Genomic DNA, 19,900 nt, shown 5'->3' with positions numbered 1-19,900 from the left:
CGCTACCGTGCCACACTATAATTGCTGAAGTTTGCACATAACCTGCAGTTACAGAGTATTGGCAGTACTCGCCAACCCCAGATTGGAAAACATAGAATCGTGAAATCTGTACTGGGGCAATGGAGACAGAGATTTCTGTGGAGCTTGATATTTGACGTAATCAAAGTGGCACATGTGGTTAGCCACAGATGTGGCAAGCATTGCCTGCTCCCCTCTCCCACCACCACCACCACCACCACCACCACCACCACCACCCCCACCATCACCAACACCACCACCTTGCAATCATATGTCATCTACTTTTTTAATAAATTGGATTTTTCCATCTTGTTTCTTTTTGATCTTGTTTCGTTGCTTGTCTGTAAACATCTGCGGTTTGTATTTGCTATACATCCCATACCCGATTTCTAGTAGAGGATGTAAACAAATGTAGGTATACTGTTGGCTGTCATAAATTTTGTTTTCTTGTCTGTATGTAACATCGAAGTTAATTTTCAGGTGTTAGATGCTACATCAGTAAGTGTAGCATTGTTTTGCTAAGTGCATCCTTTTTGTACAGCCTTATATAACAAGAAGTGATAGGTATTTTGTTATGACTACACTGAATTATGATATTGATGACTCAGGGGGAGTGAATGAAGACCATTGTGTTTGAGACATAACAAGAAGTATGCTGTGACTTGAGTGACTGTTTTTAGGGTGTTCTATAGATCATGTTCACAATATATTGCAATAATGTGGAATATATCATTTAGTTAATAAAAGTAATACATTTTTTTACTGATTATATGGTTCTGTATGAAACTAGGATAGATTGCTAGTCACCATTAGAGGAGGCATTGGATAGCAGAAAGACATGTTTAATAGTAGTAGTCTATCTTAATACTCATACTGTTATTTCATTCTGGATTTTCCATTTTTTGATCATATGGTTCATAGGGCTTGTATCACGTTTCACCCATTGACATTCTACTGTATAAGAAAATATTTGCAATATGAACAGAATCTCTATTTCTGCTCTTGTTTGAAGTATTTTGTCTCCGACTTTGCGCACTTTACAGTACAGCAACTGGTTGAGGATTGTAACATATATACTGATCCGTGACTTATATTGGAGTTCTGAGGTATGTCATCAGCTGTATGTGTATTAAGATGTGGATGAGATTATGTGCTGAAACATTTTCTTCACTGGCAATAGAGGCTGTTCATCATCCAGTTATTGTTGCCCATGTTAGTATTGCTTTGTTCATACATACTGTTACGTATATGACTTGTAGTTGTCCTATTCTGATTGTCACTCTGTGGAACACCTTCATCAGTTATAAATTGCAATTTGTTATATTCAGGATTCTTGATTACACTTTTCGCTGTGTGTGTAATCTTTGTTTTTCTCTCTTGTGTGTTCCCTTATGCATGCAAATTTTATTTAATTTGTACTTTATTACCAGTTACTTAGACACAGAAAATGGACTGGGCTATTTGTGTAAAATTTGGCTTACCATGTTACTAACAGTGTTTTACAACTTTTAAACTTCTGTAGTGTTATTTTTAATATATTTATCTACTCTTATGGCTTCTTTGTCCCACTGTAGTAGCTTTTCATGCCTGTTTTGGGAAGTAGGTCCCTTCGTACACATGTGGGTCAAGTAGCCTATGCCATCGTCATTCCTTTAGTGGTGTCAGCGGTCAGCTTGCTCCCCTGGTAGAATGTACCTGTTATTGGCACTTGATTTTCATTTTGATTTGTCTGACTTTGTATATTTATGCATGTTGCTGTTCAGTTGAAGTTGTTACCAACATTATTGTAGAACATTTGTTTCCAGTTACTTAGTGTGTAAGTGAAGAACTTCCACAAAATTTTATCTTCTATGATACTGATGAATGGAAATACACAGAGTAAGTTTTCAGGCAGTTTCATTTTCAATAATGTACAGAGTGAGAGTTTTTGAAATTGAGAATTGAAAGCAATCTAAAATGTTTCTAGCTGTTATTGCCATATATAATAGAGAATTTGAACTAACTGATTCACCTTAACCATTCTTTAAATGTCCTGTATCACGTAGTGTTTTATTTACTCATTTTCTCTATATTAAGTGGTACTGCCTTTGCAGAAAAATAATAGCAGTTTTTGTGAAAATTCTATGTATTATTCTCAGTGTTGTTTTCACAATGTATGAATTACTCATGAAGTGTATATTTCTGCATTAATATGATTGCTTGTTACAGACTTTTTAAAAAAATGCTGCAGTGTTTCTTAGACAGGTGTTTTGTTTATATATTATAGCGCATCATCTGATGGTACAGTGAAGGTATGGAGCACAAAATCAACTGAGTGCACAGCAACCTTTAAATCACTGGGAGCAGCTGACATAACAGTTAACAGCATACACCTCTTACCCAAAAACCCTGAACATTTTGTTGTATGTAATCGATCAAATACTGTTGTCATCATGAACATGCAAGGACAGGTATGAAGTTATGAGATTTCCTCTATCATAGGTTGCTCTTTTGTTTGCTGAAACTACAGTCTGACTCTTAATAGTAACAATCACAGAAATGGCTGTATTGATAAATGACCTAGGCTACTGCAGATGAATGTACAAATTGCTATTGGGACACTTAGCCAGATTAATTAGACATAATAGCTTATAATCCTTTTATTCCCACTTGATGGTATGTTTATGAAAAGGCATGACACTTCATTGTTGCTAATTATTCAGAATGTATATATTTTAAATAGGAACTGATTTTTGTGAAGTCTAGGCAGTTTACTGGTGAACAACCACTTTTAAGGATGTATGTGTTATGATTGCTATTAAGGCAAACATAAGCTCTTTTTACAGTTATTGTAATGTCTGGAAGGTGCTATTTCTTTGAAAAGGTAGCCAGTGAGCCGATAACTTTTAATTTCTACATACATTATTATGACTTTTTTACTTTATGTAAATGTATCAAATGTTATGTTTTATGATTCATTAAATGTGCAGAACTGTATGGTGAGTAACCAACTTCTTTTTAGTATATCTTAGCTCCTTCAACATAATTATCAGTGACATTTTAGTAGTGTGTTATGCTGACAAAACGCTGGACCCTCATATGTAAGGTATCTGTGCCTTAATTGCTCTTCAGTTTTTTGAGGTGTGGAGCACATGTAGTTGGCACATTATTCTCATGACTAATGGTCGTAGCAAATGCTATTGTTGTCAGAAGTTGAAATGAGGATTGTTAGGCTTAGTGCAGTAGGAAAAAGTTTATGTGCTTGTACTCATTTTGTGATAAAGAACCAGTTTCAAGATAATAAATAATTTTTAGTGTAACTGTGGCATGTGAATGGTTATTTTTCTTTCTGAAAGATCAACATATAGAATGCCTCAGTACAACACTGTTCAGCATTTATTCCACTCTCACCAATACCTCACATAATGGTTCAAATCCTTGTTCAGTTGTATATATTAGATTTTATGCGGTTTCCCTAAATCTCTTTAGTAGAATCCCAAAAATGTATGTTTGAAAAGGATATGACCAATTTCCTTTCTCAGTTCAGCACATATTGTCTGTAATGTCTGTCAACAGTGTGACATTGAACCTTTAGTTCCCTTCCTTTTTTAAATTGACCGGATTAATATATTACATGTAGGTCTTGGACCCACAGCTCCTTGTATGTTGTGGACATAAGTCATGTACTTAAGGGGACCATTTCCAGAACAAATTGAGAAAGCCATTAAATCGTGTTGTAAATTGTCATTGTTAACTCACCTGTTAAAACTGAAGAAAGCAGGTGAAAGAAAAATATGTAGAACAAATACATTTAAGATTATGAGCAGCTATGAATAAAAGGGTGAGGTTTAAGGTACTTGACGTGGTGCAGAGGTGGCATTGATATCAATGAAAATTCGTTGTATTTTTGTTGGTAAATGTTGCACAATAATTTAAGCGAAGTTTCAACTTGATCTCCAAATATATAGTTTTTATGTGCTTGTTAAAATTAGTTTTTTATGTTTTGTCTAAATATACTGTAGTACTGTGCATTCATAAATTTTCATATTTAGGACAGTGGAAAATTATCCACAGCTAAAGAATATTGTAAATGTTCTTCACATTGATTTTTTAACACTTAGAACATGGATAGTTGTTTTTAAACATAAATGTGGTAATTATTTTGAAGGTTATCTGTATGAATGATATCCCAAAATTGCAACAACAGGTAAAAAAAAAAATGAAAAAATGGAAGTCCATAATATGGCACTGGAAAATTGGCTATTAACGTTTATGGAATAGCTTACATCAGAGACACGTCAGAAGAAAAGCACAGTATATTTTAAATGGAATGATTACCAATCAGGAAGATAGCTGAAATAAGAATGCCATATTTATTTAATGCTGAACAAAAACAAATGTGAAAACAATTTATAAGCATGTTTGGACCATTAAAAAGTATTAAATGGCGTGATGCATTGATTTGTCATTGTGAATGGTGTGTTTCTGTTGCTTCATGCCAGAAACAAAACAACAAACATGTGGATTGGAGGCTGATGGTCTTACACTAAAATGGAATGTGTTTTAAGTGCTGTAAAGATTATAGTCAATTTTTTCTGACATGCAGAAGGGATCTGTCTTATTGTGTAGAAGGATAGAATTATAACAAAACTAAGAAATTTGCAGTATCAGTTGTTGGGAAAATACGAACAGTGACTTCCACCTCTCACAACCAAAGAAATTTGGTAATGGGAAGTGGAGTGACTCAACCCCTCTCACCAGTAAAGTGCACTGCTGGCACGATGTAGTATTGATGACTCATCACCTCAACTATTCAATTAGTTGTTACCTTTTCTCCCTAAATGGGCTAAAAGAATTTGTGATTTACACAAATTTTTGAGTCCAATGATGGGTTATGATAGCTGGAAGTGCGTATGTTGCAGAACTTCGTGACCTACACTCAGAATGGAATCTGCTCAAAAGTGGATTGACCTAACAGGTGACAACATAAAAAAAAAAAGATGCATTTGTTACCTAAATGACTCAGTCTTTGTGTTTGTGGGGAAAAATCACATTTTTGTCATGTTGTAGACAGCTGTGTTTGATAAAATTCTTTTTAAAATAGTTTGTTAGGCACAATTGTATAAAATTCCACATGGAAATTACCAGTTTGACAATTTCTCACCACCTTCAGATCATAAGAGGAAGTAGGAGCTCATTCACAAGCACTTTCCAAAAACTAGACTGTCAGTTAAATGAGCTGAAGACTGTGGATGATTGCAGAAACCAGATTCCATTTGAAATTTCGTATAATTGTGCAAAAGAATGAATCATTCTAATCAGTTTTTCACCACCAGGCTGAGATCTACTCACCTTACCCATGCATGCAGTTGCTGTATTGTGATTTCAATGTGTATTTTACTACTTTTTATTTTTTCTTACCCTGTATTAAGTGATTCTTATTGGTTACTTTGTACGTATAGCCTTCCTAATGGGTATACTCTGTTCATGTTGTTAATTTTATTTCAGATTGTACGTTCATTCTCCAGCGGTAAGCGTGAAGGTGGTGATTTTGTGTGTGCTACTCTCTCGCCACGTGGTGAATGGATATATTGTGTTGGTGAAGATCTTGTGCTTTATTGTTTCTCAACAGCCTCTGGTAAACTGGAAAGAACTCTAAATGTGAGTGTTACGTCTCCTGTTTGGATCACTTATTTGTTTAGTAATATGGTGTTATGTCTTAAACTATGCACCGAAATATGATTTCTGTGTGGTTGCATATGTGAATGTGTGTACATTTACCAGAAAAAAAGAGCAGAGACTTGAAAGCCAGTGTGAATAATATTTTCCGTTAGGTCTTGCTATGGTCCACACCCATACTCTGCTATAGTTGAGTGGTTGCCTTGTTCTTATTTTGTCCACTGAAATGTGAAACACATGGATGAAATTTTGATTAACAGTATTTGGAAAAGGATAGATTGTCACTCGTTGAGTTACAGACAGGCAAAATGAAAACACTGTTACACATTTAGTTTTCGACAAAGGCCTTCTCTCTCTCTCTCTCTCTCTCTCTCTCTCTCTCTCACTCTCTCTCTCTCTCTAACACAAACAATCACACCTTACACACACATGATCACCATCTCTGGCAGCTCAGATCGGAGTGCAACTGTCATGGTGAATGAAAGCAGCAATTTGGAGTGGGACGGAGAAGTAACTGATACTCTTCCCAGCCCCTCTCCAGATTGCTTGCTTCATTCAGCATGACAGTTGCATTCCGGTCAGAGCTGCTGGAAACGGTGGTCATGTGTGTGATTTACTTGCTTGTATGGATGTGTGTGTGTTTTCTTTTCTAATGAAGGCTTTGGCTGAAAGCGAAATATGTAACTGTGTTTTGTTGCGCCTGTCTGCAGCTCAATATGTCATCTTCACGGTGAGTAGAATTCTATCCATTTCCTAATGTTGTTGATATTCCAGCCTGGAGTTTCCTATGTTTGATTTAAACTTTGATTAGATAGTGATGATAAAGGTTTGCACTTACTGCATGAAAACTTAGTGTTTAGAAAGGCAGTAGAAATGAATTGTGACCTCAAACACAACCAATTTTGCGATAAGAAGCAAATAAAAAAAAAAAAAAAGAAAAAGGCATACAATAAAATAACAGGGAAAATGAGAAATATTCACAACTGGGAAACTGTAGCATAAATGTAGCAGACATTTAGATTTTTTATATTAATTGGACAGCAAAAAAACATCAAAAATATTCGCAGTTTTATATCTTGAACTTAATTAAGATCTAGTCGTGATATATAAATCGAGAACAACTCTAGAACATTTATATGAGCTCTCTTGGTCTTTAAATATGATGAAAGAAAGGGTGTGTGTGACAAATGTTTTAAGGCCAGGTGGATACTTGGTTAGGATCCTGCAGTAAGAACAACACTGCTAAATAGAGTGCCTCAAAAATTACAAACAAAAACCAGGATCAACCGACAGAGGATTTTGGAAGGAAAGCTATTGGAGACACGGAGATCAAAAAAGAAAAAATGAAATGGGAATCAAAATCAGATGGGTGAAAGTACCGATTATAAGGTTTTTTTCCAAAGTCATAATTTGAGAAATCTAGGATTGTCTTAACGCGGATTAAACTAATGGTAGTGATGTCAACATTTTTACATTGTTTAGTAATGTAGTAGTCTTACATTTATAAGGGTCATCTTACATTTAGAGATGAAGCTTTGGCTATTGAGATCGTGCAGATGTATTTTGAAGAATTCGGAAGGGAAGGGCTTGGCAAATGATACTCACAATGAACTAACCACTACAACAGTTTTATAGCAGTGGTTAAAATTTGACAATTTTGTGAAACACGGGAGGAAATAGCATTAAATTTTATCATCTTACAAAACAAGTTTGTGATAAACATTCTCGTACATGTATGGATACTGTATACAAACATTAATGCAGGTTTTTAAGTAAAGGTAGCATTCAAAAACATAAATGTTGTCCTCCGTTAGTTGATTCATAACCCAGGCCTGTATTTTATTTGGTTATGAGAGGCTGTAATGATTTACAAAGTGGATGGCAGATGAGAAATTCGGTCGCTGTTCATGTATTAGAACACAAGGTAAAAATGTTACCAGCTTTTAATCAGCATTAAACATGATGGTGACATGTAGTCTCGAATAAGAAGGAAAATTAATCCAGAATGAAATGTCTAACAAAGTAAGTAGATCATAGTAAACTGACTGTAATTGTTTTCGCAAGAATAAATTGCAGTGACTAGACCTGTTGTGGAGATAGTACCAACAAATGTCACTAGATTGTGGGACAAGGGAAAGCTCAAGAATGGGACGGAATCATACTTGTGATCTTTTACATATGCATTAGTTGGTGTTGTTACATATGACCTGCACACTAGAAGATATTGCAGTCTGTTTTTCACAGTTATTCAGGCTCAGCAATAAGAAAGGGTTGGAAGTGGAACGGACACATGAGCTTGGCTGAGAGCAAGCACGATTGCGGGGAGCTGAGCAGTGAGCAAGCAGCAAATGTCGTCGTGTTGCCAACCGTGGGCATATTTACTACATACTTTGGCTTTTTATGAACATCGACCATGTTTAAACTGCAGTTTGCCTGAATCCACTTGTAGTCAGAATCAAACTGACTTAAAAATTGGACAAATACTCAACAATAGTATTCATTTCTGCAGGAGATGGTAAAAGTCTAGATGGGGCCGGTGGCATACTGAAGCATTTCTTGCTGCAGTGTTGTTGATGCTTGCCGTGACATGACGGGAATGAAAGGGGGCATTTCAGCTGTTTGTACACAGCCAATGAGAGAGCAGTGGGCGGCGATTTGTTTGGAATTGTTGTAACATTCTCATGTCAGTAAAGAAGCGAAATCTGATACGTATTTGGGAAAAAAAAAAAAAAAAAAACTGTGTTCTCAGGTCTCACCATAGCAGCAACCTCAGAAATAGCAACATATTCAGAAGAAACTGCCAATTATTTGTGATGATGAAGGTATAAATTTCACAGCTTTGCTGTTAGGATGATGATGATGATTATGATTAAAAATAGTGACGTCACGGACTACAGGGTTACTAAGCAAGAAAGATAGAAAAGAAAATGGTCCAAAGATTAATGTAAAGCATTTCTTTTTGTTTATTTTATTTCTCCTAGTATTATCAAAATGTAGACAATGGCATTAGTTTATAATAGGCATAATGTTAACTTTTTGGTAGATACTTTAAGACAGTGAATCAGTTTTGATTAGTTAGAACACATTAAAAATCTATTTTTCTCAAGGACCGTCTTAAAAAATGGGGGATCGTCTTATATTCAGGGACATCTTATACCAGTATAAGACCTGACACAGAAAATAATAGAAATGAATGTTGACTGAGGAAAGAGCAAAATAGAAGACTGTGATAAAAAATTTATAGGGAGATGTAAGCAGAGTAGGAACAAAGTTGGTTGAAATAAGATATAAGGGCTGCCTTTTACATTTTTACAGAATCAATTAAAAAAGAATGTATTTTGGTAGAAATTATCTTATTGTTCCTCGAAATACTCATCTTTAAAATTTACACAGTTCAGATATCATTTTTTCCAGTCTGATGTTTGTACCTTAAAGACAACCTTTTGAAAAGATTTGGCAGCTTCTTGATGTGAAAATCAGTGTCTACATTAAAAAAAAAATTTCTCATAAGGGAATGAACAATAAATGAAAAACACAATAGTGTGTGTGTCCTACAGGATTCTATAGAACATACACAGTATTGAGCTTTTCATTTATTTGCTTATTTGAGACGTGCTGCCATGGGATGATAGGTTCACAGCTGTTCATTTCTGGGCTGAATTTTATGTTAATGCAACTGAGATGGACAGAATAAAAGTAAATTACCAAATTTTAATATATTAATTTTGTTTGTTTTTCTTGATTTTCTCAAAGACCTATAGCAATCAAATACATGTATTAACTGTTTTTTGATCCACTAAAGTAATGGTTTTGACATGGCCAGTGTAACCACAGGAATGAGAGATCATTCTCTTGGAAGTGCTCTGCCTGCAAACCATTTGCGTTGGTTTTGGTTTGTTTTGTAATGCAAGATCATACAAATCTGTTAAAGTTTCATTTCCTATCACAGTGTTAATTTTTTTTAGCATTTTGTTATATCTTTTGGCACAAGCATGTTTTTGAATTTTGATTAAATTGTGCAGAATCCATTGGGAACACATGTTTAGCACAGCTAATTGTTGACACAGAAACGAATGTACTGCAGTCTTCACTATGCGTAAGGATGCCGCTCTCTATAATGGTAAGTTGTGTGCTGACTCTCTTCAGTCGTGTTGCACATAGCATCAATGTTTTCTTGGCGCAACTGATTGGGGTCGACCTTCATAAAATTCATCTCCAGCAGAAGCTCCCCCAGAGGAGCGGACAGTGGCAAGGTGGCAGTGGTATTATTTTCGAAGAGGTAAAAACAGAAGGGATGTAATTGTGATTTATTGTACATTTGCATAACATGATTACTCTGTCATTAACACTTGAGTGTTTGTAAAACCACTCTTAGACTATATCTCTACCATTCCAGTCTCGAATAGCACACGAGGAAAATGAATTCCCAAATCTTTCTTTGTGAGCTCTCATTTATCTTATTTTTGATGATGGTCATTTCTTCCTAGGTAGGTGGGAGTTGACAAAATATTTTGGCATTCAAAGAAGAAAGTTTGTGATTGAAATTTCGTGTAAAGATTTCACCACAATGTAAAACCCCTTTGCTTTAGTGACTGCTATCCCAACTCACTTATCATATCTGTGATACACTCTCCCCTACTTTACAATAACACAAATGAGCTGTCTGCTTTTTGAACTTTTTTGAAGTCTTACATCAATGCTATCTCTGGTAAGAATTCCATACCACACAGTAATGTGCCAGAAGGGGTTGGACAAGTGTAGTATATGCTGCCACTTCAGTAGATTTTTCCTGCATCTTCTAAAAATTTGTTATTTTAATTACTAGGTGTTTAGTTGGATTTACAATGCTTAAATTTGTGTTATTTATTATTCAACCAAAATTTAACACAATTTTTTAGCAGTCATATGGAGAACCTCACATGTTTTATTGTTTAGATTTAATTGCCATTTTTTGCACCATATAGATGTCTTATTTAGATAATTTTGCAATTTGTTTTGATCTTATCATATGTTTACTTAATGATAAACAACAGCATCATCTATAAACAATCTGAGAGAGCTGCTTGGATTTTGGAGCAGCAGAGGGCCTATAGCACTTCCTTGGGGAATTCCAGATATCAGTTACATTTCAGCTTATGTCATTTGGTATGATCTGTGACTTTTTTGACAGAAAATCTTGAATCCAGTTGGACAACTGCAATAGTACTCCATAGGCATGAAAACAGTGTCCAGAACATGGAACTCCAGATACATGGAATTAATTTGATATCTTCTGTCAATAGAACTCATTACTTTGTGTGAATGAAGAGCCATGCATGTTTTTCAAGAATGAGATTTTTTGAAACCATGCTGTCTCTGTCAGTAGATCATTTGCTCCAAATTATTTCACAGTGTTTGATTACAGTGCATGTTACAAAATCCTATGGCAGATGGATGTCAGTGACATACATTTACTAGTCAACAGATTACATTATTGTATGCTGGTGACAGCTGTGTAATTGTTTATGATTGCTAAAAATGTATACTCTGCAAGGAACCCGACTGTTGTGTATTTTAGACTGAAAGATTTGCTTTTATTAAGTGATTTCAGTTGCTTCTTCCTTAAAAGTAACATCCATAAACACTAATTCATATGGCTCTAATATTTATTAGCTCATTGGCCATCCACTGCTGGGTAAAGGCTCCCACCACACCTTTCCACAGGCTGGAGTCTTAATCTATACATGGCCTAGCTACTTCTACATATATTTCTGTTATCTGTCGGCCCCTGTGCTGCAGATTAGGTAAATCTCTGTCTTTTCACATCTTTCTGCAATTCAGCAAAGACCTTATTTCATTTATCTGCCATCCATTCTCACACGTACCACATACCGGCACTTTATTTTCATTGGTCATAATTACATCTTTCACTCCATTGTGTTCCTTGATCCCCCATTTTTTTTTTTTTTTTTTTTTTTTTTTTTTTTTTTTTTTTTTTTTTTTTTTTTTTTTTTCCCTGCCAACTTACATCTCTCAAATGCTTGCTGCTTTTCACATTAATATTCAAAGTCCCACTACCATAATTCAGAACTGGTAATGCATACTGTTTGTATATTTACTGTTTCAGACAAAATGGAATCTTTTTTTTATGTAGTATGCCAGAACCACATCTCACCAGGTTTACTCTTACATTTATTTCATTTACTGTGCATCCAGTCCTCGTAGCCTGTACTTGTCATTTGTACTGCTTTGTATTAGCATCTGTTTTCCTGATTTGGAAACTCTAGAATAAATGCATGTATACTAGACTCATTGTCTAAGAATAAATGAGTGAATGAATATTTTCAGAAAGCGAAATTCGTTACAAAGCAAGATTTCTTAGGTCCCGCGAGGACACCACATTGAAAATAGGCTTTCATAGCACAGAAACAGTAACGTTTTAGTGAAAGGTTGGTGGTGAGCATCCATTATTATCAGAAAAAGCATGAAGCAGATGTTAAATTGGACTGTACAATGTAGTAGTCATGAAAACGAAAATGAGACATGAAATGAACTTAAAGCATTACTTACAATGTACGTTGAACAAAGATAGGTGGATAAGTAGATAGATAGAGAGAGGGGGGCGATATTAGAAAAGAGCAGTACCACCAGTCTAATGGCTTACTGTCTCTAGGTATTATAAAATGCTCCCAAAAATACCTGAGATTTACTTATTCGGAGAGTCTTGGTACATTGAGGAGAAGGCGTTTGAGATGCTGAAAACCTACCGAAAGGACCAAGCAACTTGCAGAACTTTTTTTAAAGATGGCTACAGCAACCAATAAATTTCAGAATCCATTTTGCTGAAGACCCGTAATCAGAAACCTTCTCAGGATGACATGAAGGTGCTTATGTTTTTGCCATTCTGTGATTCAGTAACAGGAATGATTATGTGGGTCCTAAAGAGGCACAGAATTGATTCAGTCTCTATGCCTCCAGATGAATTCGACAACTCTTTAGACCTGTGAAAGATGATGTAGGACTCAGAATGCGTGGAATATACAGAATACCATGTGGTTGTGGACAGTTGTATGTTGGGCAGACTATGTGCATTATTGAACAGCACAATATACAGCATGAGAGATGTTTGTGCCTGTGTTGTGATATCCTAAGATACTAGTAGGAGCACAACTTGGTGTGGAAAAGGACACCAAAAACAGACACCAAATTGCACTTGATGTAGCATTTGTTATTAAAAAGACAGATGATTTCTGGGATAGTGTCATAAAAAAAGCGAGCAAGATAAAAATTTCTGAAACCACCCTTAATAAAGACAGCAGGTTGCAGTTAAGCACAAGATGAGACTTGGCCATTGGAAGTTTGATGCACATGACTAAAATGTTACCTTATTTGGTCCTGCAAGGGGTATCAGTGATGTCACAGGTGATAGCACTGGTTTACAAGGATGGCAGCAGCAACTGAAGGTCACTCCCCACTTGACAATGACCCAGGAGTACTTGGTCAAAAGCTTATGTATTTTAAGCCTCTTGATGCAGTTGGAAGCTGATATAGACTGCATGTGACAGTGTCACAGTTCTCTTATTTAATGGCCTGAAAAGTTTGTTTTAACTAATAACTTTCCCAGCCTCTCATCCCTAGGACTAAAGTTCTGTAGCAATATAAATCTTACAGTTTTGGCTTGGGTGAGCTGCCCATTGAAAAAGAGCATAACATAAAAATTTCTGATTATGCACAACTGATTATCTTCTTGGGTGCCTAAATTTGCATCTGATTGCATAAGGTAACACAATTCCTACAATAGAAAAAATTCTGGTGTTCCACGTGAATATTTATTTCAAGGAATAAACAGCACATTTAAAGAGTAATTTATCTCTCACTATAACACATTTCATGCTTAAATGAAAAGTATTTTGAACTGTGATGTAACAAATTCAAAATTAAATCACCATTTATTCTCTCAGTTCTCTTGACTGGTAAAAGAAAAACAGTAGATTGCTGAATACTAAGCTTTCCAGTGTATTCTGAAACCACAAACTGCACTCAGTGTGCCTTGTAATAGCTTACCATACTTTCATTAAGAGATTTGATCAAGATTGAATTCAGGAAGAGAGGCACTCAGCAATCAGTTGCAATCCACTTGTTTTTATTACTCTCGCATATCTAGGTTTTGTTTATAAATAGCAATCTTCGTTGCATTTCACTTGCAATCCAACAAACTCATGGTAGTACATGTCACCAAGCAATCTTACTTGTAGGCAGAAGATACCTTACGTCTATTCACCAGTAAGAAGTGACATGCACTGCCACGAGTTTGTTGGACTGGAATTCAAATGCACTGAAAATGGCAATTAATAACTGAAATCTAGATATGCAAGAGTAATAAACTAGTGGGATGATGACTTGATTGCTATGTGCCTCTCCTTCCTTGTAGTGTATGGTCGCTGTGCACAGCAGTTCCTTACAGAATCAAAGTTGGTTAAGATTGATTCAGTCAATTATTCTTGCATGGTGCACCTAAAAGTATTATGTGTATCTGATACAAATATAAGGTGATAACTAGCGTGACTGGCATTGACAAAATTATTACAGAGTATTCATTACACTCCTTGACAGCATCTGCAAGTTCTGTGTTGCCCAAGTTGTTGTTGTTGTTGTTGTATTGCTGTCACCACTCGTGCCTCCTTCAACCAAATCCTCTATCTCCTGGCAGGTTGAGATACTTTGTTGTGGCTCGTTACTCAGCATAAAACAGTTTTCCAAAACTGTTAATACAATGGTTACCCCCAATTTGCAGCCCTAATTCCATCACTCAGCAAACATCTTATGGCATTGACCTAGGTAGGGGGAGGGGGGGGGGGGGGGGAGAGTGTATGGCTGATGTAGTCAGATCATTACAACATTATGTTGAAACAACTATTGGTGGAATCCATTTGCAAGCAATATCTGGAATACTCTTCAGTTTAACATACTTGAAGTATTTTCAGTAAAGATTTCTTTGTTACAAAAGTGAAATCTCTTGCAGCATTTAAATGTGGTGAAGGATTTGTGAAATGAAGTACTATTTCATTCTACAGGTAATGGTGTCTTACAAACACATAAAAAGTATTGTGAACATATTTTCCCAGATTAAGTCAGTGACTTACTGGGTGAAGCAAAGGAGTGATTTCTTTACCAAGCAGATGGGAGAGTCTTCTGTTTGAGATTATCTATTTGTGTCTAAATAATATGAGTTTATTAATAAGAGTCATTGTATATCTATCTTGTAAAAATATGTTGGTTGTCAGATCTGAAACACAATGAATGATTTAGATTTTGATAAGATAGAATATTAATATCTAACTCACTACAAAGGTGTCTCTAAATCAATGTTTTTTAATATGCTGCTGTGAGCTGTGGTGCATGTAGTGTGGCATAGTGGTAAGCATTCTGGCTGGTGCGCTGTGGGTCACGAGTTCAAATCCACCACTGACAAGTGTTTGTAGTTTAGAATTTATCATTTCTGGAAGGTTTTTGAAATATACATTCTTAAATATGTGATGTTTGCATAAATACCAACGATCTGGAATATTCAGTGTTTCTATTGATAGGAGCACTCTTCATCAAGGAGGTTAGTTTTGTTTTGGCTGTACTTTGGTGTTGGTAATAAATGTGCTTGCAGGTCTAAGTGTTGTACTACATTGACGACTGTGCCTTCAGGTGTGGATGTGATTGTTGTTTTGATGTGATAGCATTTCGTTTCATATTTGATATTGTTTCAGTATCTGTACTGGATGAAGCAAAAGCCATAAAACATAAACATTTATTTGTTGTAAAAGCTGGACATTATCTAGTTAGTTAGTTGGATATGAACAGTGCAATTTTTTTTAAAAAAAACACAATAAAATATTTCACACTTATTGTTGAGAAAACTAAATTCTTCCTGCCAGACCAGTATTTTGTCTTATTCTCCTGTGAAAGTGGTGAACGGACTGATTCTCAGTGCAACAAACATGAGAATGGAAATTACCAAAGAACTACAATGCTTCATACTGTTTTTAACCCTTTCACTCAGCAAAATAAAGAAATTATAACCAGTGCATTAAGATCGAGAATTTCAAAAAAATTAGATTAAGTGTTCCACTAAATATGTAACACTAATACAAGAAGTTGATCAGTTGTAAAAATCCGTTCTTGATTTCAGCGATAAATGAGAAAAACTGTAAATATAGGCTCCAGTTCGCATAATGCGTAATGATGGGAACTCAACTTTTTACCTTCTGCCACATGACTCAAATATTGGTTTCAAACTTTTAATATGACACAGATAGATGTGCGCATGGTCTTAGTTGACTCATAAATATTGGGACCAACTGACCTAGGTAGTAAAGCTGGAGCCAAGGATATAAATTAAAAAATTTCACAAAATTATACTCAAAGAGTATGTGAATTAACGATCCAGCCTTTGTGTATTCACTGGAATAAGTGTGAGGTAGAAGAATTGATAAGTAAATAGAGTTTCCTTAATGTTCCTGTTGCCTTATCAGACCTTCTCTGGCAGCATAACACTTGTGTGTGTTTATTAATGTGATGAATAGGAGGAATCCTAAGTCATACAAGAAACCTATGACTTTCTAGTAGATATATACATGCTCTCTTATTGGTTCAAAAAACGATTTTTGTTGTGGTTTTTCTGGTAAATACATTTGTAGTTTGTCTGTGAAATTACATCTTAGTATTTCAACTGCAGCCATGTATTTTATTTTACTTAGTGTTCATGCTGTTTTTCTGTCATATTTTGTCGGAGAAATGAAAATAATTTTTCTGTAATTATTTTGTCCAGGTACATGAGAAGGATGTCATTGGAATTGCCCATCATCCCCATCAAAACCTACTGTGCACATACAGTGAAGATGGACTTCTGAGGCTGTGGAAGCCTTAAGGCCTCATATATCAGTTTAGAAGGTGCCTCTAAAAATGATACGGAAGCATGCAGTGTAATAAATAGACCTGGAAGTGTCGTGGACACTTTGATAAAAGTGAGAAGTTAGTTATACAGCACATTGTTTGTGGCATCTAAAATGAGGTGTCTTGGTGTCTTAATAACTTTTTTTTCTGCATGTCTGTTGAGGAAAGTTTGCTTCTTTGGATCATTCCAGCAGTGCCTGATCACAGCAACTAAGACTCAGTTATCATACATACTGTGATTTCCTTGAAGGTCGTCACAATTGCCGAATGTTTCAAGTTATAATTTAATTATTCCAGAAATATTTTATTAATGAATATGAATTTGTGTTTGTTTGAAATAAACTGATGTTGGTGAGACACTCATCAGTCCTGAAGTGGTTGTCTATGTCAATATATGTTAATATTTTGTTTCTGTGATTTATTCGATCTGTGGACAAATTGTGTATGTATCAGGATTTTTGTACATGTGGTTTTCCTTTCTTCTCAAATTGCTTAGTAGCAATTATCCATAAAAATTATTTATACACAAATGTTTTCTGCAGTTTGCATTGAAATTGCCTCGGTTTTGTTACATTTTTGGCTTCTTGAAAAGATGTTCTCTATTTTTCGTAATCGCAAGAGGTTACTGTGGAACATGAGGCATATTTGTTCAGAAAATTTGAAATAATGTTTAGCAGCAATAAATTCCACTCTTACATTCTGTTTTCGTGTTGATTTATGTTTGTATGATGAACATGTTATACTAGGGCAATACAACAAGTGCCTCTTGTGAATGTGTTTGTGATTATGATTGTGACACTAGTGTCTATCTGAACATCAGATTGACGTACTGTTGGCTTACATAATTGACAGATTTTAATGTTTCTGGAGATCTGCTACTGTTACTGGATTCTTTGTTTGACGTCTTGTATTTTGACGATGGTGTCCAGTGGTGGAGTAAAAACAAACATTATCATTTGTCGATGTGGGTATTTTTAAGAACATGCCAGTAATTTGAAGATGATGTGTGATATGTATATAATAAAAATGTTTTAAGATATTTGGTGTAAATTACTTTTGCATTCACTTCAAATTTTTTTATCTTATTTTGAAAACAAAATTTAAGTTCCATTGTAGTTGAAGTATAATTGCTTAAATAGTTTTTCATATGGAGACATTGTTTGACACTTGAAATGTTTCCTTATCTGTATAAGAAATGGCTACAGATTACACTTCACTTGTACACTGCTATCTGATGCCTATTTTCAGAATATGTTTATTCACAGAATGATTATGGCAGCTTTGGTATCGCATCTGTTTTTTTAGAAATGACTTAAGTAGTGCACATTTCAGGACGTATATAATCCATTTGGTGCCAAATTGCTCTAATTAGTTTGAAAGAGTTTGATGTAATGCGGCAGTCATTATTTAATTGTGGTAATTTTCTTCTCTCTTTTTTTCTCCAAATGAAGATGAAGGTTTTAGCAACTTTTTTGTGTTAACATAAGAGGGATTCAATGATCTTTGTGATTCATTTTGCTTGAGAACATCTGTGTTGTTGTCTTTGAGGCACTCAGTTTCTTCAAGGAAATTTGTGAGGCTGTAATTGATTTTGTGGAGAATGTAGAGAATGATATGACTGATGAGTTTTTGTACAGTAATGGATGCGATTTCGAAGTATCTAGGAATGGAAAATCCAGGATGGAATGAAACAATATTATGAAAAGGAAAGTTGCTACTTACCATATAGTGGAGATGCTGAGTCGCAGATGGACACAATAAAAAGACTGTCACAAATAAAGCTTTCGGCCATTAAGGCCTTTGTCAACAATACACACACACACACACACACACACACACACACACACACACACACACGCGCGCGCGCGCGCGACTGCAGTCCCAGGCAGCTGAAACCACACTGCGGGCAGCAGCACCAATGCATGATGGGAGTGGCGACTGGGTGGGCTGTGCCATATGAATCCTCCCCACCAACACCAGCTTTTCTGAACTGCGCAGGTGGGAACTTTCCCTGCAACCCTCCTGGCCTCAATCTTCATTAGGCACTGTCCTCGTCCTTCCAGCCCCTTCCCTGTTCCCATTCCAGCACTCCACAGCCATCATTCCACCATCACGCCCAGTCTTTTTATTTTCTCCTTTTCCACTACTTGCCCCCCCCCCCCTCCCCCCACCTACCCACCTCTCCCCTGCCCTCCATCTAACCTGCGGTACTTCACTGTCTGCCATCCCCACCATACTATCCCTCTCCCTCACCGCCCTTACCCCCAACCAGTCAACACTCCCATCATGCACTGGTCCTGCTGCTCGCAGTGTGTTTTCAGATGCCTGAAACTGCAGTCGTGTGTGTGTGTGTGTGTGTGTGTGTGTGTGTGTGTGTGTGTCTTCTATTGTTGACAAAGGCCTTCATGGGCGAAAGCTGTATTTGTGCCTATCTGCGACTCAGCATCTCCACAATATAGTGAGTAGCAACTTTCCCTTTTCATAATATTGTTCAAAGTATTTAGTATTGATGAAGACTTGTCTCTAATTTTTTCAGTAATATGATAATATTCTAAGGCTCTCACAGGTCTTACAGAAAAAGTCCTTGATCATTCTTTCCAGTGGGAGGTATGAATAACCGTAATGTATTAAGAGACTCATGCCCAACCTACCTCACACGTTGAGTTTTAGAGAGTTTTATGATGTCTCAGCAGCTGTGTTGGCCTCATCATGGGCCATCCCACTCATTTCGTTGCTGCCGTTGGGTCATCCTCAGCCATAGACCTCTGTTTCTGCTCTCCAGCCTTTGCGGATTCTGGTCAGTGGGGACTTGCTGATGACCTTCATTCCAATGACCACTTCCAACTGTGGGCCCACTACCAGATGGAGCAGTCCTTGAAAGGAAGCTGCCAAGATGGATGCTGTTCAGCCAGCTGGCTGTGTTTGAACACAAAGACAGTGTCCAGTAATGGATGGATCACATGTAATCCACCATCTACATCTAAATCTACCTAGACAATCAGCAGGCCACCGAAAGGTGCGTGGTGGAAGGTACCCTATACCACTACTTGTCATTTCCCCTCCTGTTCTACTCGCAAATGGAGTGAGAGAAAAGCGAATGTCTGTACGCCTCCGTATGAGCCCTATTTTTTTGTATCTTATCTACGTGTTCCTTACACGCGATGTATGTTGGCGGTAGTAAAATCGTTCGGCAGTCAGCTTCAAATGCCAGTTCACTGAATTTTCTCAATAGTGTTTCTCAAAAAGAAACTTATGGATGCCAGAGTCCTCAGTTCGTCTTAGAAGGCAGCCTGTACCTTGG

The 19,900-nt window shown here is 36.3% G+C and overlaps 1 protein-coding gene across 1 annotated transcript in view; it reads left to right on the top strand.

The window, feature by feature from the left end:
• LOC126416415 (WD40 repeat-containing protein SMU1) overlaps positions 1 to 17,638 on the top strand; it is a 104,730-nt gene extending 87,092 nt beyond the window's left edge. Inside the window, exons 9-11 of the mRNA XM_050084133.1 lie at positions 2,285 to 2,468; positions 5,506 to 5,658; positions 16,475 to 17,638. Of these exons, the coding sequence (XP_049940090.1) occupies positions 2,285 to 2,468; positions 5,506 to 5,658; positions 16,475 to 16,573 (436 nt within the window). The 3' untranslated portion in view covers positions 16,574 to 17,638. The remainder of the gene's footprint in view (positions 1 to 2,284; positions 2,469 to 5,505; positions 5,659 to 16,474) is intronic.
• The last annotated feature ends 2,262 nt before the right edge of the window (positions 17,639 to 19,900 follow it).

Source organism: Schistocerca serialis, chromosome 8 (assembly GCF_023864345.2).
Source record: "Schistocerca serialis cubense isolate TAMUIC-IGC-003099 chromosome 8, iqSchSeri2.2, whole genome shotgun sequence".
In the NCBI taxonomy this organism is placed as follows: domain Eukaryota; kingdom Metazoa; phylum Arthropoda; class Insecta; order Orthoptera; family Acrididae; genus Schistocerca; species Schistocerca serialis.
Note: the sequence above shows the minus strand (reverse complement) of the source record. Positions and strands in the feature narration are given on the sequence as shown.